This window comes from Hipposideros armiger, unplaced genomic scaffold (assembly GCF_001890085.2).
Source record: "Hipposideros armiger isolate ML-2016 unplaced genomic scaffold, ASM189008v1 scaffold_116, whole genome shotgun sequence".
Taxonomy (NCBI): domain Eukaryota; kingdom Metazoa; phylum Chordata; class Mammalia; order Chiroptera; family Hipposideridae; genus Hipposideros; species Hipposideros armiger.
Genome location: NW_017731466.1, coordinates 2,633,584 through 2,658,823, shown reverse-complemented (window position 1 = coordinate 2,658,823; position 25,240 = coordinate 2,633,584). Strand labels below are relative to the sequence as shown.

The following is a 25,240-nucleotide window of genomic DNA, read 5'->3' as shown; positions in this document are numbered from 1 at the left end:
TCACCTTTTCCCCCCTTTTTAAATTTTACAATTACAGTTGACATTCAGTATTATTTTACGTTAATTTTAGGTGTACAGTATAGTGGTTAGACATTTGTATAATTTAAGAAATAATCCCCCTGGGCTGGCCGGGTGACTCGGTTAAGAGTTGGCTTGGGTGCCGGCCGAGTGGTGCGCTGGTTAGGAGCTGGCCTGGGACGCAAGCTCTAAGCAGCAGGGCCCCGGTTCAGATCCCACATGAGGGCCAGTGACACTGCGCCCTCTACAGCTAAGATGATGAACAACAGCTCGACCTGGAGCTGGACTGCTGAGCGTCGCCGGCGACGGGCGTAGGCTGCAGTGGGGCTGGCCAGCAGTGGGTGGGAGCTTTCGTGAGCTGCCGTGAGCCACTGTGAGTGGCTGTCCAATGGCTGGTGAGGGACTGCCTCACCTGGAAAGAGCACAATTATAATACCAACATGGGCCAGTGAAGCGACATCCTCCACAACTAGACTAAAGAACAAAAGGACAGCAACTTGTCTGTTCCCTTCCCAGATTCCCCAGTGCTGTTCTCCCCCAATTCTCCAGTAAAATCTTTTAAAAAAAAAGGGAGCGTGAGCTCTGAGCAGCAGGGCTGCTGGTTCGGATCCCACATGGGCCAGTGACACTGCATCCTCTACAGCTAAGATGGTGAACAACAGCTCGACCTGGAGCTGGGCTGCCATGAGTCGCCGGTGACAGCATAGGCTGCAGTGGGCTGCCTGAAGGCTACTGTGAGTGGCCGGGCAGCTGGCGTGAGCTGCCAAAAGGCGCAGTGAGCAGCTGTCCAATGGCCGGTGACCGATCTGCCTCAGTCGGGAAGAGTGCAATGATAGCAGTGCCAACGTGGGCCAGTGAAGCAACATCCTCCACAACTAGACTGAAGAACGAAAGGACAGCAAACTTGTCTGTTCCCCTTCCCCAATTCCCCAATAAAAAAATTAAAAAAAAAAAATGATCTCCCTGACTAGCTTAGTACTCACCTGGTACTATACATAGTTATTACCATATTATTGACTATATTCCCTATGCTTTACATCCTCATGACTATTTTGTAACTACCAATTTGTATTTCTTAATCCCTTCACCTTCTTCACCCTGACCCCCACCCCTTCTACCTATCACCCCAACAAATCTAGTTCCCATCTGACACCATACATAGTTACTACAGTATTACTATGTTCCTTATGCTATACCCTACATCCCCATAACTACTGTGTAACAAGCAATTTCTACTTCTTAATCCCTTCCCCTTTTTCACTCACCCCCAACCCCCTTCCCATCTGGCAACCATCAATATGTTCTCTGTATCTATGAGTTTGTTTCTGTTTTTTGTGTGGTTTTTTTTTTTTTTTAGCTGAGCCATCCTGCCACCTGTTGGCAGCTCAGTGGCAGCTCAGCTCGGGCCGTGAATCAAACCGGGGACCCTGTTGCTCAGAGCTCAAACTCTTGAGTGAGCTCTTAACCAACTGAGCCACTCGGCTGGCCCTTGTTTCTGTTTTGTTTGTTTGTTTTGTTCTTTAGATTCCATATAAGCGGAACCACATTGCATTCGTATTTCTCTGTCTGACATTCCACTCAGCAGAACACCCCCAGGTCCATCCATGCCACCGCAGATGGAAAGAGCCCATTCCCTTCCATGGCCAAGCAATATTGCATTGTATATATGTATCACCACCTCCTCTTTGTCTCTTATTATAGCCTTTGTTTTAAAGTCTACTTTGTCTGGTATGAATATTGCTATCCCAGTCTTTTTTGTTTGTTTTTTTATTTCCATTTTCATGAAATATTTTTCCATCCCTTTAGTTTCCATCTCTCTGTCTTTCAATCTGAAGTGAGTCTCTTGTAGGCAGCATATATAAGGGTTTTCTTTTCTTATCCATTCAGCCCTCCTATGTCATTTTTTTATTTGTTTTTTAAGATTTTATTGGGGAATTGGGGAAGGGGAACAGTGTTGGGGAATTGGGGAAGGGAAACAGCAAAGTTGTTGTCCTTCAATCTTAGTTGTGGAGGGCACAGCTAGCTCAGCTCCAAGTGCAGTCGCCATCTGGCCGCCCATCGGCAGCTTGCGGCCACTCAGCTCAAGGTGCCGTGTTCAATCTTAATTGTGGGTGGGCGTAGCCCACCATCCATGCAGATGTTGAACTGGCAACCTTATTGTTAGTAGCATATGCTCTCACCAGCTGAGCCATCCTGCTACCTGTCGGCAGCTCAGCAGCAGCTCAGCTGGGGTGCAGCTCACTGGCCCTTGTGGGAATTGAACCTGCGGCCCTGTTGCTCAGAGCTCGCACTGTTAACCAACTGGGTCACTCAGCCAGCCGCAGTTTTTGCTGATCTGATTGGGTCTTTTCTGCTACCTTGTCTACGCTGATTCTATCACCTGCTTCATCTAGTCTGCTGGTAATTCTTCTAGTGCTTTATTTCAGTTATTGTTTCTTCATTTCTGACTGGTTCTTTTTTGTGGTTTCTACATCGTTTTTTATGCTTGCTATCTCTTTGAAGTTCTCACTGAGTTCCTTGAACATCCTTACAACCATTGTTTTAAACTCTGTATCTGGTAGGTTGCTTGCCTTCATTTTGTTTAGCTCTTTTTCTGGAGTTTTCTTCTGTTCTTTCATGGGAGACCTATTTCTTTGTTTCCTCATTTTGGCTGCCTCCCTAGGTGTGTTTCTATGTATTAGGTAGATCTGCTACATCCTCCAGTCTTAGCCAGGTGGCCTTATGCAGTAGGTGCCCTGTGAGGCTCAGTGGCACAGTCTCCCTGGTCACCTGCTCTAGGTGTTCTAGGAGCATCCCTTGTGTGGGTTGTGTGTACCCTCCTGTTATAGTTGAGCCTTGATTGCTATTGACATGTCAGTGGGTAGGATTGACCCTCAGGCTGATTGGCTGTGGGGTTTGCCCATGTCCACAATTTATAGGCTTTTGTGTGGGGTGCTTACCCCAGTGAGTGGGATTCACCCCAGCAGGTTCTGGTGCCTGTTGAAACTGCCCTTTAGGTGTGCCATTTGTGGGGCTAATTGGGTGGTGCTCTCCTGTGGTCTGAAGCCAGCCTCTAAGTATGTTGGTTCTGGGGCCTCTTGGGAGGGGCTCCAGTGCAGGCCTATGTCACTCACTGCCTGCGACTATCCAGGGACTACCTGGTAAGAGCTACAAAGTGATCCACGGTTGTACAGGGTTGTGCTAACCCTGGAGGCATGTGGAAGAGCCCACGCTATGAACTGAGGACTGCTGCCACCAGACTGAGCCTGGGGTAGCTCTGCAGAATGCCCGGATACCCCGAGTCCTGCCACCTGCTGGTTCTCTTAAAGTTCAGCCACTGATAAAGCCTCTGCAATATGTGAGGTGGGTGAGGCACGGTCTCCGGGAGTCACTAGAGTGAGAAGAGTTGTGTTCACTACGTTAATATAGATTCTGGTTTGGTGCCAGTGCTGAGCCTGGAGCTACTCAGGAAAAATCTCAGAGCACACCGAGGCTAGTGGTCCCCTGTCTGGGGTCTGTGGACTCTGATAGCTTTCCAAGAAAGAGTGCAATGCAGGTGGGGCTGGCTGCTTGCTGAGAAAGTGCCTCCAGCGTTGAGGATGTTGGGTGGGGCAGGGTTCCAGTGAGTCAGCAGGGTGGAGCCCTGGAGCTCACCAGTCCAATTAGATTCAAATTTGGCCGTAAGCATAGCTGGTGGGCTCAATATGTTAAAGATGGCAGCTGCCTGCCCGGCTCACAGAAGGATCCCATGCAGGGAAAATGGCGGCTGTCCCCCAGCCCTAGCCTCAAAGCCACACACCTCAGTCTGCTCCCCGTATGCCTCTAATTCACCCCCAAGTCACTGTCCCTCTGCTGAAGCCCAAGGTGAGTGCCTGCGAACAAGTGAGTCTGTGTATGGGCCCTTTAAGAGGATGGCTGGGTTTCCCGCAGCTTTCTGTATGACCCAGAAGATTAGAATTCCCACTGTTTTTCACAGCCAGGTGTAGTGGGGGCTCCTCTTCCCTGCATGAGTACTCTGGGCTGGGGAGGTCAATATGGAGATGGGGTCTCTTGCTTTTCTGGAGAGAACCTCTATGGCCAAGATATCCCAGTTCTCAACCACCACATGGAGATTTGAGGCCAGCCTGTTTGGCAACTCTACCCCTCCTACCAGTCACCACGTGGCTTCTTTATATGCTTAGTTATAAAATCACTTTTTAGCCAGACCTCGGATGGCTCTCCAGGTTGATTGTTCTATAATTTAGCTGTAATTTTAATGTTTTCAGGGAAGGAAGCAGGCACAGTGATTATCTACTTCACCATTTTGGATCTCTTCTATTTCACCCTTATTTTTTTAATTAGTTTCAGGTGTACAACACAGTGCAATAGTTATACTTTTTACCCTTCAAAGTGGCAATTTCACCCTTATTTTAGACAAGTAGTCTGAGTGATACAGAATCCTTGGTTTTTAAGCACGTTGACTGTCATTCTACTGCCTCCTGGACTCCACTGTTTGAGATGAGAAGTCAGATATTAATTGTATTGGTGGTCCCCTCCCTGTAGTGATGAGTAATTTTTCTCTTGCTTTCAATTTTTTTTGGTTTTTAGCAACCTCTTTTCTCTGTTTTTCAGATTGAATAATTTATTTTTTAAATTTTTACTGGGGAATTGGGGGAAGGGGAACAGACAAGTTGCTGTCCTTTTGTTCTTCAGTCTAGTTGTGGAGGGCGTTGCTTCACTGGCCCAAGTTGGCATCATCACTGTGTTCTTCCCGGGTGAGACAGAACAGTTGCCGGCTTCTGGATGGCCGCTCACGGCGGCTGCTGGCTACACACGGTAGCCCGTGACAACCTACTGCAGCCTACCCCGTCGCCGGCGACTCATGGCAGCCCAGCTCCAGGTTGAGCTGTTGTTCAGCATCTTAGCTGTAGAGGGCAGTGTCACTGGCCCTCATATGTGGGATCCGAACCGGGGCCCTCTGGCATCCCAAACCAGCTCTTAACCAACGTGCCACTCGGCCGGCCCTTGAATAATTTCTATCGATCTATTTTCAAGTTCACTTATTCTTTATTCTGCCATTTTGAATCTACTTCTGAGCCTCTCATGAATTTTTCACTTGTTGTATATTTCAACCTCAAAATTTTGCATTGTTTTTTATAATCTCTATTCAGTTATTTAAAAAAATATTCTTGTGTTTATTTTTAAGCTCAGCTTTCTAGGGGGTTGCTCTGTGTCTGCATAGCTTAGTGGTCAGCCAATAACCGGACAGAAGTTGTAATGAAACACCTCAACCAGTCAGATTTCTTCCCTCTGCTGATGAATCTGTGTGTAGGTAGGGAGTAAATTCAATGTTTAGGCTGTTTTCAAGTCTGTCTTGGGTTTTACTTTTTGCTAAACCCCTCTTAATTTTCTTTGCACATGCATGCACCTTCAGAGTTGGCTAGAGGTATGTGAATAGCTTGGACCCTCTCTGGTCTCTTCTATGCATGTGTGCAGCCCCTGATTAGCCAGTAATCTGCTTGCCTCAACTATGATTGCAACCTCAGGCTAGTAGAACCAGTGGCCTTGTGCTCACATAGCATCAAGATTGTTACTTCTTTTGATACAGATTTTTGGCATGGTTATCACCCATCACTCCAAATTGAGTGCACTTTCCTTCAACCACAGCAACCTGCTGTGCTGGTCCTCATGCTCTGTTTTGCCCTGGCAGAAGTCCACAGTGACTGAGCTGGGGGAGGATGGAGTGGGGGAGGGGAGATGGGGCGGGGAAAGGGATCAGCCCCAGGCAAGGACACCAGTTTCTCACTATTTCTACCCAATAGTTTTTCAGCAGTTTTTCAAACATAAAGACATTTCAGGTTATTGTGATTTTGCTCAGTTTCCAGAGTGGCAACATTATTTTGTCAATTTTTTTCAGCATTATAGTTGTTTTTTTGAGAAGAAGATTTGCTGACCGGCTTAATTAGCTACAACTGAAGTGCTACCCAAAGCATCTGAGACTTTAATTATGATCTACTTGAATTGAAGTTGGAACTTGGAGAAGATAAATGCCTCAATTAGAAAAAGATAGCACTCCTGTCAAACTGTCCAAGTAGCCCTTTGCAAACTGGGGATTCAATTGTTGAAAATGGTTATAACTGATAATGGGAAATGGCTAGGAAACAGTATATTCTGTGCTTCCTTGCTGTCTTCTGCTGGTAGTTCTGTGTTTTTTCGCGTTCTACTTTTTGAAAACTATCCATTTATTCACTGGCACTAACTTCCTTTAGTCTTCTGAGGTTGGACTGTCACTGGTCACCTAACAACCACAATTCAACCTCCACCACATGCCATCTTAGTTTAGTCTTTATAGCAATGTGTGTGCAGTTATTTAATATTACATCTTACCTTGTTAGACAAATTGAATGGAAACTGGAAAAGTGAAAATCCCACAGCTAATGATAAGAACTAAATATCCTATAAATTTGAAACAAACAGGAAATCCCCAGATCATTGAACTGAATCAATGACATGCTCACTTGTGAAGGATTAGATCTCAGAATAATATAGCACTAGTCAGGTTGTGGGTAGAGGGTTGTGTGGTAAAGAAGGCATGGACTTCTGGGGGCCTGGAGACTTCTTGGAGTAGGGTGTGTTGCATTTTAGTGGATATTTGCATTTTCAACAAGGCTTTAATAACTCTGTAGTTATATAATGTTTTTCATATTGAATACCATGTTTGTTTTCACAACCTCAACATGAACCAAGTGTCCAGTTGTTAGACTGTAAAATTTTGTTTCTTGCTGACACCTTCAGTGATTCTATCATAAAATACCACAATTATGCTCACATGTTGTCATACTCTGGATGTCTCATAACTATGTAGAGCGTTTTTCCCCAGCATATCAAAATTCTCTTTTATCTGTGTGTTTCATGAGAAAGGATAGACTGGTTGCTGCCACAAAAGATCAATTTCTCTAAAATTTTACTTTCATCAGATTTATGGCTTGAGAATCAAACTTAGCCTCTTTATTGTCTTTCATAAACACAATTAATTAAAATACCAGTAACTTCTTTCAATTGCTCTCAAGGTGAATATCCCTACTTGGGACACTTTAGACTTGGCTTATTATAAAAACAATTCTTTTTTTAAAATAGAGGAAAACAAAGTACTTTGCCTTGCAAGTAAGAAAACTGAGGCCAAATGAAATTAGATTGTTTGCCCATGTAGTAAATGCCAGAAGCAAAGTTCGAGTTCAGGGCTCCCCAGCTCTGTTATGGTGTAATTCTACGTCATTTAATTGCTACTATTAGTTTTTGTCTCTCCCAGAGAGACTGTGATATCCCTGAGGGAACATAGTTGTTCTTAGACAGTACCTCCTGAATCCTTTAAAAGACTCAGCAGAGAACTGTGTACAGAATAGGTACTCAGGAAATCCATGCTGAAATGAATTTTTAAAAATGGTTTATTGTTGTTGCTAAGAAAGAGGAAATATGGGAAGCTCAATAGGTTGACAGTTAGGTAGCTTTCCTCTAGGAAGATGCCTGGTTCATACTGGAGAGTATAGCAGAATCGAGAACACACCATATACTTGGTCCATTTCCCAAAGGCCCATGCCTTACAGATTTAAAGATGAGCAAAGGAACTGGGAGTCTTCTAAAGGTGCAGGTTTTTGTTTTTTTTTTTTAATTTCAACTGATTGCTAGTATATAATAGTATAAGGTACAACTCCGAAGTGCTGCACAAGGGCAAGGTGGTTTGCGGTGGAAGAGGAGGAAAAAGAAAAGGAATGAGAGTGTAGGCGCAAAGGAAGGAGGGGTGAAAAGTAGAAAAGAAAGAGTCAGTGTGGAGATGGAGCCAACACAGCACAAGAAGCCTAGGTACCATTTCTGGGCTAGGGTTAGGGCTTAGATGATGACTCTGGTGGCTGGATCCTCTTAATTATAGAGCTGGTCATTAGACTTGGCCTAGAGCCCGTCACTGGAGAAGGAAATCAATGTTCAGACTGACTGTCATGACAGCTACCATTGGTGTGATTTTAATTCACAAGATCACTTTTCAAGCATCTAAATCTTCATCTCATCTCTCAAACAGGAGACAGGCTGCTGAAGGGACTCCCAGCCTGACCCTGCACAGGTCATGTCTTTACACTTCCTTAAGCCACAGAAAACTTGAACCAGGTGGTGTGATCATACTCCTCACCAGGCCTCAGCAGCACAGGCGGGAAGTGGGGCTGTGAAGAGGAAACAACACAGGTTACATTTTGCCTGCCAGGCTGCACCCTTAACCACGATGGCCTTTGGGCTGGTCTCTAGAGAAGCTCTGTGAACCAGGTGTCAGCGTGGGAACTGTCTTGTTGGTTTGCAACAAGATAAAGGACTTCAGCCAGAATGAAAGTCAACTACATCGCTGAGCACACTTTGTCGTAGCAAGACTTTCTTGATTAAGGAATCAGGTGCAAGCTGTAAGCATCTTATAGGCTGGCGCTTTGCAGAGCATTACTCTAGGCCAGGGGTCGGCAAACTTTTGAGACAGAAGAGCCAATCCTGTCCCTCACAACAATTTAAAAATGATTCGAGAGCCATAAAACAAATGAAATCATCATTATGTGAATAATATCCTTTAAAAATTTTATAAATGAAATTATGATAGTTTTATTTTCATTTTCAATTTTACTTCAGAGCCACATGTACGTACCCAAAGAGCTGCATGTGGCTCACGAGCCGCAGTTTGCCGACCCCTGCTCTAGGCTATAGCTAGAAAAGAAATTTATGAGGAGGCAAATAGGAAGAGAAGATATGTAGGATCATCTTAAAAGTATAGTTGTAGAAAATAAGTAGATATTCATAAGGAGAAACATGAAACTGAATAAAGACTTTGAAGGTACAAAATAAAAGATTTATAAAAAAAACATGTAAATGCCATGTTAGTAACTTGGCTGAGTGTTTTCTGTGTTTATCATGACTTGGAGAAGATAACACACATGGATTTTTTAATCATACACACCTGACTTGAGTGTTGTGACCTCTGACATATAGTGTGACCTTGAACACAACACCACTCTGTGGCTTTACCTGATTGACTGCATCAGGCCAATTCTGGGTCTCGAGGCAGAAACCGGAGTGCTTGGAATAGACTGCTCCACTCTTGCCCTTCAGTGTGCCATCCAGGAAGTTGCCTGTGTAAAACTGGACCCCGGGCTGGGTGGTGTACACTTCCAGTACCCGGCTGCTTCCAGCATGATGGACCCTGGAGATAAACCAAACCACATATACACAGGTCCAGGGCAGAAAAGCAAGCAGGGACAGGCAGATGCTGGAAGCAGCTTTGCTATAGGAATCAAACCTAGTTACAGCGCCGGGACAAGATATATAGAAGAGACAAAGGAAGTGCATCACGGGAAATTCTCATAGCCTCATAGGTGAGGCATGAGCAGGTGGTTTAAGGATCCTCAATAGCAACTCATCACTCTGATCTTGGCTTCTCTAGGTAAGGACAAAACAGACTCAGGTGTGTGTGTGTGTGTGTGTGTGTGTGTGTCTGTTGGTGGAGAGGCAGTTTTAGGGTCATGGAGGGGCTGGGATTCTTTCTCAAAGAGCTGGAGCTCTCTGCTTGCCTGGCAAAACAAGCAGTTGTGTCTTTTGAAAGAGAAGAGACTCTTCTAAGTCAAAGCATCTAAAGCAGGCTGTGCTTTAGTCAGCTCTCCCCCTAGAACAGATCAGCTGGGGGTTCCTGCTAGATTCACTGCTTGCTTTATTATTTTTTTCAAACCAGGTCTCTACAGAGGTGAACGTACCTGCTTGGTCCTGTACCTGGTGTCAAAGGGATCTAAATAAAGGAAGGCTGGGTCTCTTAGTCTCACCGAGAAGCGAAACATCTCCACAATGCACAGCTAACCAAGAGGTTCACGGAAAGATGTGTGGGTAGAGGCGGGCCAGGAGGTGAACAGTGGAGAGAAGGCAGGCGGTCTCCTCAGGTGGGAGCAATGGGGAGATAAATGTGAATAGCAGGCGCAGAGGAGGAAAGCGGGCTTGAGCTGGAAGAACAGCTGGGATCGGTGCTCGGGCTCTGAGGGAAAGGAGGCTTTCGAAGTTCTCTTTCTACTTGAGTTTGAATCATTTTCTCTGTGTGATTGAGAATCCATTCACTCTACAAACATTTATTGATTATTCGCTAGCACCAAGCATGGCATTAGGTGTTGGGGTAGGGTCAGGGATTCACAGAGATGAGGTGGCAGGGGGAACTCGGGGTTTAGTGAGGAGGAGGGAGTGTGCACACAAATGTCCAGCAGACCAGGGTGTAGGAGGGAGCGCCGTAAGACAAGTGCAGCCTGCAACCTTCCCTGGAAGTGCGCAGGGCAAAAGTCACAAGTCAAGAAAGTACAGAAGGCTCCGGAATTAAGGCTTCTAACAAAAAATGGGCAGTAAAATACAGACAGTGAAGGAGAGTGGGAGCAAAGACAGAATGCCAGGCAGGGGGACAGGGAAAATGGTACAGGGGGAGTGGGAGATAAATTCTACAGAGCTCACCTGTGGAATATAAGCTTTGAAAATACATGGGGTGTGGTATTTGGACCCTGTAGCACAGTAACTGGTATTAATATGGCCAGAGGAAAACCTCCCCAAGTAGGGGTTGGTATCTCTTCTTCCCTACAGAAGCAAGAAGTGAAAAGCACCTACCGTGCACAAAAATGCTTTTCCTTGGACCCCTTCAGACAGAAATTGTGGTCAAAGCCACTGATGTGAAACTCCTGCAGGCGTTTCCCAAGCTCCACTGGCTTCCTCATGTCAAATGCAGTTCCTTGTACTGGTACAACTTCTCCTGGTAGGAAAAGGCAGAAAAAAAGGACGATAAATGCCCAAATCACATACGGTGTTCTAAAGACCCACTGGTTCTCCCCTCTCAGCCTTCATTTCAATTTGTAAAGGAGATGGAAGCCCAGTTCCTAAGGAGAATGACTTGCTGGGTTTACTTAATTGTAAGATGCTACTGATTGCAAGATGCAGTAGCAATAACATTCAGAATCATTTGAGTGTGAAAAAGTACAAAAGTGGAACATAATTTCCATGAAGGGCTAAGTTGGGTAAAGGGTGCCAGTTGTCCTAACCATTGTCAATCACCTTGTTGATATTTCTCACCCTGACATATCCAGGGGTTCATAAGCAAGCATTAGCACCTGGCAGTGGCTAACCAGACACTAAAAATGTCCCTGAGATTAGTGATTCTCAAACCAACTGGGGCCATTTTTAGCCAGAGGAATACTGGCAACCATCCTTCCCCAATCACTTCCCTGAGTAGCCTGTAGACACACGCTGCACTTTGGTGGGGGCGGTTCATAACACACTGGGACGAATGAGTTAACTGGGACAGTCCAGGGCAAACTGAGATGCATGACCACTCTACTATTTGCCAATTTTAGATTCAATCTTTTGAATGAAAGCTTTGTATCTCCAGGAGTGATTCCTGGAGGAGTTATAGGCAGCAAGCACTGAGAGAGATACAGATAGATAGATAGATAGAGAGAGAGAGAGAGAGAGAGAGAGAGCGAGAAGGCCAGATCCCTCAAGCCGTAAGAGCAGTAGTATCTTTGTTCTTTTCAAGGGGACATCCTGAAGCCTCTTCACAATGACATGGGTGAAGGGTCAGTCCTGAGGGAGGACATTGCAATGTTAGGATCCTCAGCTCTTCAAGGGCAAAGCACAGAAGGAACATGAACAGGAGCCCTGTCTTGGTGGTCATGACACAACCAGTGCCCAGTCAAGAACATCCCTTCATGGTGTCATAGAACTCAAGAGTGTTGGGACCAGAAAGGTTCTCAGGGCTCATGGGGCCAAAATGCTCATGGAACAAATGAGAAAACTGAGACCCACATAGTTTGATACCAAACAACAATTAATGATGTTGGCATACTGTATTTCATCAATTTCATATTTTTAAATCTCTGAAATCATGTCATGATTTAATTGGTAGGCTTCTCTTCATGGTATGAAAATAATGGTGAACTTTATAACGATGGCATCTTAGAGTTGATAAAACGTAAAAATAGTTTGCCACATACTCCACTGTACTAAAACTACTGAACAAGTAAACAGGGCTTTGAGGACCAAAAAAGAGAAATCGGGATTATTTTGTGAGTCATTTCAACTAGAGATTGAAGGCAGAGTGATCACTTCTCAACAGACACTTCTCTGTGCCCTGTTGCTTTATCACCTTTCATTCTCTTCCTAACTTTCAGGTCTGTTCTTCCCTAGATGCTAGGCCAAGCCATTTCAAAAAGGGTATACAAATATTTTGAATTTGCCTCAGTTAAGAAAGTGCAGGTGGGCTGGCTGAGTAGCGCGTTGGTTAAGAGCTGGCTTGGGACACCAGCTCTGAGCCCCAGGGCCCTGGTTCAGATCCCACATGAGGGCCAGTGATGCTGCGCCCTGTACAGCTAAGATGGTGAACAACAGCTCGACCTGGAGCTGGGCTGCCATGAGTCGCCGGCGACGGCGTAGGCTGCAGTGGGGCTGCTGTAAGCTACCATGAGTGGCTGGCAGCCGGCGAGAGCTGCAAGAGCCGCTATGAGCAGCCGTCCAATGGCCGGCAACTGATCTGTCTCACCCGGGAAGAGTGCAATGATACTACCAACATGGGCCAGTGAAGCGACGTCCTCCACAACTAGACTGAAGAACAAAAGGATAGCAACTTGTCTGTTCCCCTTCCCTGACTCCCCAACGCTGTTCCCCTCCCCCAACTCCTCAACAAAATCTTTAAAAAAAAAAAAAAAGGTGCAGGTAATGTGAGGCAGCCCGGAGGGCAAATCGATTACTTTACAGTACTATTCCTTTTTTCCCTGTTGGTACATTCTTGGAATGTGTTAGAGCCAGAGCAACGAAGTAGGAGCCATTCACTTGGTCACACGTTTGCTCAATCAACATTTATTAAACACTTTCTGTATGCCAGCAACTCTGGGCAGGGACACCACACAGATGAACGAGTCGTGGAACCTGCTTGTGGTGTGGAGGAAGGAACGGATATATAAGCCGCTCATAATCACAGAGTATGAAGAGTGACCGGTAGTGACATGCTGTAAAAGTGAAGACAGGCAGTGTGACTAGGTGGGCTCAGGGGTGGCAGACGGGAAACTTCATGATGAAATGATGGTGGTTGAGCTGAGGCTTGAGGTGAGACCATTTTAGGTTGAATGGGTGAGGAAGGTTGAAGATGTGGAGGAAATAGCTTGAATTCAGATGATAGGGAGCGTGGGAGTGTGTGTGTGTGTGTGTGTGTGTGTGTGTGTGTGTGTGTGTGTGTAGTAGGGTGAAATGCCTCAGATGAAGAAAGAAAGATTAAGTTAGATTATGAAATCCCTTCTCTGAGCCTGGGTTTTTTCATCAGTACAATGAAGAAAAATTGGAGTAAATCATTAACTTTTAACCCCCACCCACTTCCTGCAGAATTCTTTATTTCAGAGGAAATCATTAGAGGAAGTTCAAAACACACACACACACACACACACACACACACACACACACACACACTATAAAATGGAAAAGCCAGAGTGAAGCCAGGATGCGCTCTGAGCAGCTCAGCTGGAAAAGCTCACGAACAGATGGTAGCAGAGGTACCACCCCCACTCCCCCACTTCGGAGTGAGGAGCCCCCTGGCCTCTCCGGTCCTAAGATCTTGCTCCAAGTACAGAGAATCTCAGGTTCCCCTGCAGCAGGCCAAGCACTCTGGCCATTCTTTTTTGAGGGGGAAAGAGGAGAGGGGCTCTATTTCAGAGTCTTGCACAATGATACACTTTAGTCCCTTTAAAAGTTTTCTTGGGCTGGCCATGTGGCGTGTTGGTTAAGATTTGGCTTGGGAGTGCTGGCTCTGAGCAGCAGGGTCACGGTTTGGATCCCACATGGGCCAGTGACGCTGAGTCCTCTACAGGTAAGATGGTGAACAACAGCTCAACCTGGAGCTGGGCTGCCGTGAGTCGCCGGTGAAGGCGTAGGCTGCAGCCCCTGCTGCAATGGGCTGCCATAAGCTACCATGAGGGGCTGGCAGCCAGCGTGAGTGGCTGGCAGCTGGCATGAGCTGCCGTGAGCCGCTGTGAGCAACCGTCCAGTGGCTGGCGACCAACTGCCTCACCCGGGAAGAGCGCAATGATTACAAAACCAACATGGCCAGTGAAGTGACGTCCTCCACAACTAGACTGAAGAACAAAAGGACAGCAACTTGTCTGTTCCCCTTCTCTGATTCCCCAACGCTGTTCCCCTCCCCCAATTCCCCAATAAAATCTTAAAAAAAAAAGTTTTCTTACTGTCCCAGAACTGTGTCATATATTTTAAGGTACATACAGACATTAGATGGTTAACATGCTCTTTTAGGGTGAGAATTACTTTTTCCTTTCATGGGGTCAGAGGGAGAAGATGTTTTAGGAACTTTATTTTTTAATTTTTATTTATTTTTTTAATATTTATTTAGTTAGTTGCAAAAAAGGACAGTTTATTAGAAGAAAAGATACATTTCAGATAAGCAGAAGTGAGCCCAAGCAGTAGAGAATGGCTCAAGGGCCATTATTAGAAGAAAAAGTACACTCCAAAGAGTTTAGAGCTGGCCGAGCAAAAGAAGCTGAAAAGGGTCAGGAACTTTATTTTTAGCGGGGAGATACAGCATGCAAAGTGGGATGAAATCTTAGGAGTCTAAGAAAAAACAGGAGCATGACTCTCAACACTAAAAAAAATTAATAAAAGGAGAACTGACTTTTAGCCAATTAAAGCATTGGGTTTTGCCTTTGTAGGTTCCTAAATACTGGGAGAAAACATGAATCTCCTATTTTCAGGCCTAAGAGGCATCCTTTCCTTAAACTCAGAGCTACTGTTCAGAAATGTAGTCTTCCTAGCATGTGAGAACTGGTGTCTTTTGAGTTCATTCACACAACGCTGCCTGGGTTCCAAAGCACCCAAGGGAGACACAGGCCTGGCTGATACCACCCTAGAATCCAGGGTCCATGTTCAAACGGGGATTCGGAAAGCACACGAAAGAATCCTCTTCTACCAGAGCTAGCTTTAGGAAAAATCAAGTAACATTCTTTTAGAAACCATCCTTTAAAAAGCTTCTACTTCCTTTCCCTTGGTTCCACTTTTACAAACAAGAATCTTTTTTTGGTGAAGATTTTATTAGGGAATTGGTGGAGGGGAACAGTGTTGGGGAATTGGGGGAGGGGACCAGCCAAGTTGTTGTTCTTCAATCTTTGTTGTGGAGGGCGCCGGTTGCCACTCCCAGTCGGCAGCTCGTGGCTTCTAAGCTCAAGGTGCTGTGTTCAATCTTAGTTGTGGGTGGGTGTAGCCACCATCCCATGCAGGAGTCGAACCAGCAGCCTTGTTGTTAAGAGCGCATACTCTATCCACTGAGCCATCCGGGTGGCAGCTCAGCTCAAGGTGCCGAGTTAAGTCTTAGTTGCGGGTGGGCATAGCCCACCATCGAACAGGCAGTCTTGTTGTTACACCAGCTGAGCCATCCTCCCACCTATTGGCAGCTCAGTGACAGCTCAGCTCAGGCGCAGCGTCACTGGCCCATGTGGGAATTGAACCGGCGGCCCTGTGGCTCAGAGCTCGCATTCTTAAGCCAACTCTTAACCTACTGAGCCACTTGGCCAGCCCTACAATTTTTGAATAGGTAATATTTGCAGAAGTAATCGATTTAAAAAGTAACAAATGTAAAAGGTACAAAATACTATATATAATGAAAAAAATTTCTCCCGTCTTTCTTCCCCACAGATCCGGTTTACTTTAACAGAAGCAGCCACTGTTACTTCTTTCTCATGGGCACTTCCAGAGTCCTTACAAGGATACCAAGCGTCTGAGCGCACACCTAGCACACACTCAAGTATGTAGCCTGTTCCTGTCTTAATCTTTTCCCTCAAGTTATCTGGGAGGTTGTTGCCATATTTTTTCCTAGGTATTTCACTAGACAACTTTATATACACTCATATTTTTCTCTAACATGATCTGTCTATTTAAAATTTCTTTTCAGGGGAGTCACAATCACAACGTTATATTTTCCTAGAAAGTTGTCCATTTCATCTATGTTACTCTCATATTTATTTGTGAAGACTTGAGAGAGGAAATAATTTATGATCCTTTCACTTCCATCTGTGTTATGTGCCTATGCTCATTTCTTTTTTTTTTTTTAAGATTTTATTGGGGAATTGGGGGAGGGGAACAGCATTGGGGAATTGCGGGGGAGGGGAACAGACAAGTTGCTGTCCTTTTGTTCTGCAGTCTAGTTGTGGAGGATGTTGCTTCACTGGCCCATGTTGGTATTGTGATCATTGCGTTCTTCCCAGGTGCGGCAGTCGCTCGCTAGCCATTGGACAGCCGCTCACAGCAGCTCACTCTGGCTACCAGCTGCTCACGCTAGCTCACGGTAGCTCATGAAAGCCCACTGCAGCCCCACTGCAACCTATGCTCTTGCTGGTGACTCACAGCAGCCCAGCTCCAGGTCTAGCTGTTGTTCACCATCTTAGCTGTAGAGGGCGCAGCGTCACTGGCCCTAATGTGGGATCCGAACCGGACCCTGCTGCTTAGAGCTGGCATCCCAAACCAACTCTTAACCAACGTGCCACTCGGCCGGCCCCATTTCTTTTTTAAAAAACGTACTCAGATTTAGTGTTGTCTGCCAAAGTAAACTCCTGTCACATTGATTTTTTTTTATATGTAGGTCTTTATTCTTCTCTGATTCTCTTTTATTTGTTTATTTTATTAGTTTCAGGTGTACAAAAGCAACATAATGGTCAGACATTTACACCTCTCACAAAGTGATAACCCCAACAAGTCTACTACCCATCTGACACCGTACATAGCTATTACAATCCCATTGACTATATTCCCTATGCTGTACTTTACATCCTGTGACTATATATGTATGTATATATATGTTTTTTAATTATAGTTGACATTCAATATTATTTTATATTAATTTCAGGCGTACAGCGCAATGGTTAGGCCTTTATATAATCTATGAAATGATCCCCCAGTAAGTTTAGTACCCATCTGACACCATGTATAGTCTACATTGTTAACTGTATTCCCCATACTGTATTTCACTTCTCTGTAACTACCAATTTGTACTTCCTAATCCCTTCACCTTTCTCACCCACTTTGTTCTCTGTATCTATGAATCTATTTTTGTTTTGTTTATTCATTTATTCTGTTCTTCAGATTCCACAGGTTAGCTAATACTTTATTGACTTTACTGGCTTTCTTTTATTCCTCCAATGAAGTAGTTCTTAGTTTTATTCATTAGTACTAACTTTTTCTCCTCTTTTCAAAATCTTAACTTCTGCTTTTTAATTATTTCTTTTGTTCTCTTGGGGTTATTTTGTTCTTTTTCAAATAGCTTGCATTACATGCTTAATTCATTTATTTTCTCATTTTTAAAATTAATATAAGTTTTTAGTGCTATAATCTTCTTCTGAGCAATGCTTTATATTACATGTAGGAGTTTCCATTATATAGAATTATAGTATTATGTATATTATAATATTTCCATTTATTGTACATTCCAATATATACTATGTATATGTTTCCATTGTATAATTATATTATTTAGTGATTTTCTAGACATTCCTAGTTTTGGGGTTTGATTTCCTTTTTAGATCCAAGAATTATTAAGAGAGAGTCAAAACATTTCTTGGTCAATATTAGCTGTATTACTTATATTTTGAGAAAATGCCTGAGGTTTTCTTTATGGGCTTGGATACGGTCATAGTTTTGTGAACCTTCATTGTGAACTGCATCCTTTGTCGTTACAAAGTGTCTTATGTAATTTAATGCTTTTTGTGCTGAAATCAGCCTTTACTGATGTTAGGGTTGAGACCCCTTGCTTCTTTGGCTTTCATTTGTTTGGTTTGCTTTTGAATTCTCATATTTTCAGCCTTTCTGAGTCACTTGGTTTGTACACAGCGTTCCATTGGGGTTTGCTTTGTGATTCCACCTGAGAGATTTTATTTAATAGGGGAGCTGTATTATGGCATTAATATGACATACATATGATCTAAGCGTTCTTAGTTCTGTCGTTATGTTTTATGGTATGCTCTCTGTGTTTGTGAATTCTAGTTGTTGGCATTTTAAAAATCTTGTACTATAGGGTCTGTGTGTTGTCTCTGTGTGTTTATGATAATTTAGAAAGTCTGTATTTTTGTTTTAGTGGTTACACTTCAGTATAATATACTTGATCTTGTTTCTTAGAATCTGAGCTTCTCAGACCTTTCTCCCCTTTTCTCCTTCCTCTTTGCTACCTGAGCTGGGTTTCTGGAGCTTTCGATTTGAAGTATTCTAACATGGGTGCTCCTGTTTCCCAGTAGATGGTGCTAGAGACACAATATAAAGAGCTTGCTTTATAAACACCTACCTCGTCTGATCTGAGTCAGTCCTCTCTAAACCCTCATCCATTTTGGGAGAATTAATAGTTGAACTTTTCAGATTTCTAAGGTCAAAAGCCAAATCCTGAATGGCAGTGACACACCTGGGCACTTCTGCCTGTGAAATCTGGGCGACCAGCCACCTCCCACAATGACTTTTAAAAAGGCAACGCTGGGCTGGCTGAGTGGCAACAAGAGCTGGCTTGGGATGCCAGAGGGTCCCGGTTCGGATCCCACATATGAGGGCCAGTGACACTGCCCTCCACAGCTAAGATGCTGAACAACAGCTCGACCTGGAGCTGGGCTGCCTCACCGGAGACAGCGTAGGCTGCAGCCCCTGCTGCAGTGGGTTGCCATGGGCTACCGTGTGTAGCCAGCAGCCAGCGTGAGGGCCAGCACCGCGAGCGGCCTTCCAGAAGCCGGCGACTGATCTGCCTCGCCCGGGAAGAGCGCAATGATGGTGCCAACTTGGGCCAGTGAAGCAACATCCTCCACAACTAGACTGAAGACACAACTAGACTGAAGACCAAAAGGACAGAACAAAAGGACAGCAACCAATTCCCCAGCACTGTTCCCATCCCCCAATTCCCCAATAAAAATATCTAAAAAAAAAAAAAAGGCAACGCTGTTTCCTCAGGAAAAAGAAGCAGCTGTTCTCATGAGCTCAAGATTTTAATCTTACCAACTCATATAATGAGTGGTAACTTACGTTATGCCTTTTTCCCTAACCTTATATGGTGTTCACAATATTTAGCTCTTCTTAAAGCCATACCTGACTGAAAATCTAACACTTATTTATGACAATCCCAATGTGATTGCCCAGGTCAGTCAAGATTACTTATTTCTTTTGCCTTTAGCTTTTCTCTCTGTAAAATGAAGCTGCTATTGTTTGCTGCCTTACACATTACATGTGCATATTTAATAAATGATATGCTTAAACATCTTCAGGAGGATGGCTTGTTAAAAGGAGAAAATTCAGGATAACATATATAACACAGAGCAGAGGCTAAGATGTCAAGAATGACAGAGAAACCCTTACTTAAAAAATGAGAAACTTGGGCTAATTCTAAAATGAGATTGTTGCTAAATGAGAAGAAAACAAGAGAAAAAGTTCCTCTCTTCTAGCCTCATGCCCTGATACACTCTGTTCATGTGCCTAAGGGTCAGGCATATGGAAAACTTGGAATTTGTCCCCCAGATTCACCAAGTCTTTGGGCCCTTTCTCATAACCGGAATGTCCTTTCTGCGCCCCCTACCCCTACCACACTTGGGCAAAGTCCATTGAATCATTTAAGACTATTCTCTAACGCCGTTTTCTCTGCAGAGGATTGTAGCCTCCACAGTGAGAACTCATCCCCTTTTCATCTTTGTTCCCATCATGCTTTGAACCTACTTTCCCCAAAACGTTCATCACATATGGCATAATTATGGGATTATATCAAACTATTTGTCTATAAGGAATATGAGGGCAAGGGTTGTATCCTATTTACCTTTGCACCCTCTGGGTATGAAGCAGAGCCTTTGCTTGACTGAAAAACTGATGAATGGATGAGATAGAGGCAGAAAAAACAGGGGCAACTGTGAATATTGTAATATCCTGTGACCAAGCCAGAATGAAAGATCTAGAAAGGACCTTAGGAATTTTCTCATCTAGTTCCCTCACTTTGCAGATAGTGAGTTTCGGACCCAGACAGCTAGAGGGACTTGCCCAAGGTGACACATCTTCATAATGTCAAATTCTCCAGGCGCTTTCCACCTCCCTCTGGAGTGATTTCCTTACAGCCCCTGCTACCCCCACCCCGAAGTGTTCTTGATTTTTTTAAGAATTTGAAAAAGGAACGTGCAGTTCTAACTTTGGTTTTTCTGCAATATGTGAGTTTGTGCTTTGGTGCTAAGAATAAAAGGATATGTCAAAATAGCTCTTTTAGCAATGCTGAGTGTACAGAAAATGAAGCGGAAATGGAAAGGGTGCCCTCAGAGAGGATGTCACATCACCAGACTTCGGTTTTGAAGCCAGCAAGAAGCTGGGGTATTGGCAAAGAGAAGCTATTTTCTGAAGAGAATTTCTTCTGAAGGTTGGCTGGGTGTGCATTAAGGTCTGAGCAGCAGTTGCCTGGCAGGTGTTGGGCTCTGCCCCAAAGATGTGTGGTAACAGCTCTGGGGCTGAGAAGCAGCCTGAGTCGGCACTTCTGCTTCCGCATTTCAGGGAAGTCTGACTGCAGGTACCATGAGGGACCCACCTGAGGTTGAACTTAGAGGGAGACCAGTAGCTGCGTGGTGGCAGCTGTGGGGGGTGTGGGAAGGGTGGGGTCAATCAGGGTTGGATTTTGTTAGGAGAATACAAAGAAGAGGGAAGAGGGAATGGGCAAGCAAGTTGAGAGCATATGCAAAGGGGTGATTTTAATGATGGACTTCTGATCTAGTTTGGTGGTGGTGGTGTCGGGGGGGGGGATCATGAGGAAGTGAGGGACAGTGAAAAGGTCATAAGATTAAGAAACTGTGGGTTCTTGTGGCATTAGAGAATTATTAGTGCTAATAGACATCTTATGGTGATCATGGAAGGCTGCAATAAGAGGTAATGACAAAATCAAGGGTATGACCCAATTACCACAGGAGTGAGCATGTGAGAAGGGTGGAGGACAAGATCATTAGCAGAAAGGATGTCAAGGAGCTAAGAAGTCAGGGTATCATCAATATGGATAATGCAAATCAAGAATTACGACAAGAGTGGTGTTGGAGTGACAGTGAGCAAGGAATGAGAAGTGATTTGGAAGGGGGTCTATAGATGACCTCAACAAAGAGAGGTCATGTGAGGGTCACTGGCCAGTAAAGCTGCCTCCTTGCAGGAAGGTGATGTAGATCTCATCATTAGAAACAGGACTCTAACATTCCAGATATGTGTCACAAGACATTAAATCTTCTTTCTATTTGCATTTCTGGCAGAGTTAATGATTACCTGTCCTCTGGAAGTAAAGGAAAAACTCACTGCCTTCATGAAATCTATCCATTTACATATCTCATATCCTCTCCCCCCCCCCCCCCAGCTGCTACCACAGCAGCTACCGGTCTCCCTCAAAATTCATGACAGTGACCTCAAGTGGGTCCTTAGTGGTGCCTGCAGGCAGGCTTTTCCATTTTAGGGCAAGGGATTCTTACACATACTCTATTATGAGGAATTTGACATTTCGCCCATGACTGCTTATGGCAGATAGCATTTTTTAAAGATGGCCACACAGTATGTATCCCATCCTACAAGCTCTTCTTACAATGTGATATCGACACTCCTTCACTGAGAGGTGGAGCCTTCGTTCCCTCCCTTAAACCTGGATAGACCTTTGTAACTGCCTTAACCCACAGAACATGGCACAGTGATGCTATGTGATTTCTGAGGCCAGGTTATAATACAGAGTGGCTTTGGACTGGCTCGCTGTCTCTGTCAGGACATCTGCCCTTAGAACCCAGCTGCCATGTTCTAAGGAAGTTCAAGTTGCATTATAAGGGCATGTGCGGAGGGGTCTGGCTGACAGTCCCAGCGAGGTCCTCAACCAATAGGCAGCATCAATTGCCAGACATGTGAGTGAATGAGCATTCTGATGATGCCAGCCCCTGCTCTAATCTCCCGACAGAGGCCGTAGGCATCATGTGCAGAGACAGGATATGTTCTATCTAAATCTCTGACCAACACAAATAAATGAAGTGTTGGAGTAATTTACTATATAGTAACAGATAACTAGTATACTGCCTTAGGATGCTTTCACCTCTTGGCACTGACTGACAAGTCCTGGCAGGAGGTTAATGCGCCCCTTCTGCTTCTTTTTTAACATCAAAGAGCCTTTAAATGATTCTACCTTAACCCTCCATCTGGTGCAACTGATTTCACAGATTCATTGCACACGAATTTTCAAATATCTAACAGTTAACTTAAGTATCGTGACTCATTGCTTCCTTATCTTCCCCCTCTACCGTAACCTATCGCAGTCGTGTTTCTGACTTAGTACAGTAAAGACATATTTCATAGCGGCATCTTTGTGTGCAATGAATCTGTGAGTTCAGTTGCACCTGACAGAGGGTTAAGGACACTAATCCTTGCAATTAATTTCAGATGGGGGAAAAAATACAAATTGGTTAATTTCCTTATTATTATTATTATTTAATTAGGGAATTGGGGCAGGGGAATGGTGTTGGGGAATTGGGGAAGGGGACCAGCCAAGTTGTTCTTCAATCTTCGTCGTGGAGGGCGCCAGTCACCATCTGGCTGCCCATCGGCAGCTTGTGGCCTCTAAGCTCAAGGTGCTGTGTTCAATCTTAGTTACGGGTGGGCATAGCCACCATCCCATGTGGGAGTTGAACCAGCAGCCTTATTGTTAAGAGCGCATTCTCTATCCACTGAGCCATCTGGGTGGCAGCTCAGCTCAAGGTGCCAAGTTCAGTCTTAGTTGCAGGTGGGCATAGTCCACCATCAAACAGGCAGTCTTGTTAGGAGCACGTGCTCTCACCAGCTGAGCCATCCTGCCACCTGCTGGAAGCTCAGCGGCAGCTCAGCTTGGGCACAACGTCACTGGCCCATGTGGGAATCGAACCAGCGGCTCTGTTGCTCAGAGCTCACACTCTTAACCAACTGAGCCACTTGGCTGGCCCTTACTTATTTTTGAGCATCTTTTATGTATCAGGCATTAGTCTAACCTCAGAGAGTCTAGAATCTGGTGAAAAAGATGCACAAGAAATAAAAACTTATGAGAGTGTTACAAAGGCAACGAGAGTGGCATTCTGAAGCGCTGGTGGAGCAGCACCTACGGGAACCATGGGGGTCAGGAAAGGTGACCTGAGCCTAATCACGAAGGATAAGTCAGGAATGGCTAACTGGACACGCACAGGACAGGACGAGCATAGACATGGACTCCTGTCACCTGTGAAGGTGTATTCGGGGCACAGGCAAGATGCATATACCAGGGATGCCAAAAAAAGGTACACACATGACTTGTATTCATCTTTTGTTATCGGTATATATTGAGTATTACAATCTTAATACAGTTTTTTCATTTCTTAAAATGTGTGTACCTTTTTTTGGCACCCTCTGTATATTACATATATCCTATGGGCTCCTAACTCTGACAATTTTTGGGGCAAAAGACTTTGGATATGGAGTAGTAGGTGAATTCGTCCTTGTGAACTCCTGATGAAACACAACGACAGTGACATCGTTTTTTGTAACATCTGGACATGGACACTCTCTCGGTGCCTGAGAAAAATTCACCTGGGGTGAATTTTAATTCAAACCTTTAATTTCCTATCATCTAAAATAGCTCCTTTCTCTGCCTGGTGGCCCTAGTGCCTGACTCTGAGAAGATGAACAGATGGTCACTGCCAAGAGTCACTGAATCACCACGTTCACTCATTTTTAGGCCCTTCCTTCCTGGCAGGTCCCCTTTCTATCTCATCTTTACACAACCCAATAACAAGGGCAGGAATAAAATCACAGTCCTGCCAGACAGTCCTCAGCATAGGTTAAGTCCTATTTATAACAACAATTAAAAATTGTTTTTGAGAAAAGAGAAAAGGAAAAGAAACTCTGGCCTAGACGTTCTAGAAAAAAATTAGGGGGCAGTGCGGGTGGGAAAAAGTTTTCTCTGATAATTTTTTTCTCCCTTAAAAGAGAAACTGAAAAAATATTAAGTAGATTTTTAAAAAATCATTGTCTACGATTTATCCTATATTTTGATTACAAATTTATGTAAGACACCTTAGGATTTAGGCAGACTTACTGACCTTGGGTAAGTTTCTATGCCTCTGTAGGATTCAATTTCCCCATTTATAAGATAGAACTAATATTAGTATCTACCTAATACAGATAATGTGAGGTTTAGTTGAGATAATGTTGTGAAGGGGGTCCTATCTGTAGGCCAGTACCTGGCACATAATTAGTGCTCTCTCTCTGTCTCTTTCTCTCTCTCTGACACACACACACACACACACACACACACACACACACACACACACACACACTCCAGAAATACAGAGAACAATTGTTCGTTACAGCAGAAAGGAAGGTGCATTCCTGCCTCCAGGAGGCATTGCCATCTTCATTAAAAAAGAATTCAGGTGTTTTGTTTTTTGAAGTTTCCTTTCTTAGCGATTTTAAAATCTAGAACACTGGATTTTAAACTGGGTTTTGAGTCATGGACTCCTTTGAGAATGTTATGAAAGTTATGGGCTCTTTCTCCAGGAAAATGCTTACACACATACAGAATGCTCCCAGGTCCTCTGAAGCCCAGCCATGCGTGTGTCTGGTTAAGAATCACTAATCTACAGGTTGCTGAGTATATTCTGCCTATACTGCTACGTGTCCTCTTGTAACCTGACCAACTGAAATGCACATGTGGAATAATGCAGTCACATGAACCTCAGGTGTTTTGGTCAAGAAACGCAGTCTGGGAGCCTACTGGCCGATTCCTCCTATTGCAATTTGGCAAGGCTTTGCATAATACATCAGGGCCTCCTCCTGGGCTGTCTATGATTCCTCCATATTCTTGCAGCATGTACAACGAACTAACATGTGAAAGGCACAGAAGCTTGTCTTAATCAGAGCAAACCAACAGCTTTCAGAAACTGCAGGAAAATGAAGCATCAGAGAAAGTGGAAATTGCCCCTGATGACAGCTCAGAAAATGGGGCTGATTATTAGGCAAACTGTGTCCCCCTGGGCTGCAGCGGATATCAGGAGTCACGATCATCAATTACTGTCATCAGCCTCCCAGGAGCACCCTGCTCACCTGTTTGGCAGTCAAACTCAGTGGATATTAGAATGGATTTTAGAATCAGGCAGGCCTGGATTTAAATCCTGGCTTTCTTTGCTGTAAAAATTTGTGGAGATTGCTTAGCTTCTCTGAA

General features: G+C 44.4%; 1 protein-coding gene across 1 annotated transcript in view; it reads right to left on the bottom strand.

The window, feature by feature from the left end:
- Window positions 1-7,403: 7,403 nt before the first annotated feature.
- GALM (galactose mutarotase) overlaps window positions 7,404-25,240 on the bottom strand; it is a 52,870-nt gene continuing 35,033 nt past the window's right edge. Inside the window, exons 5-7 of the mRNA XM_019647774.1 lie at window positions 10,636-10,777; window positions 9,031-9,205; window positions 7,404-8,189 (exon numbers count right to left, since the gene is read on the bottom strand). Coding sequence (XP_019503319.1) covers window positions 8,112-8,189; window positions 9,031-9,205; window positions 10,636-10,777 — 395 coding nt within the window. The 3' untranslated portion in view covers window positions 7,404-8,111. The remainder of the gene's footprint in view (window positions 8,190-9,030; window positions 9,206-10,635; window positions 10,778-25,240) is intronic.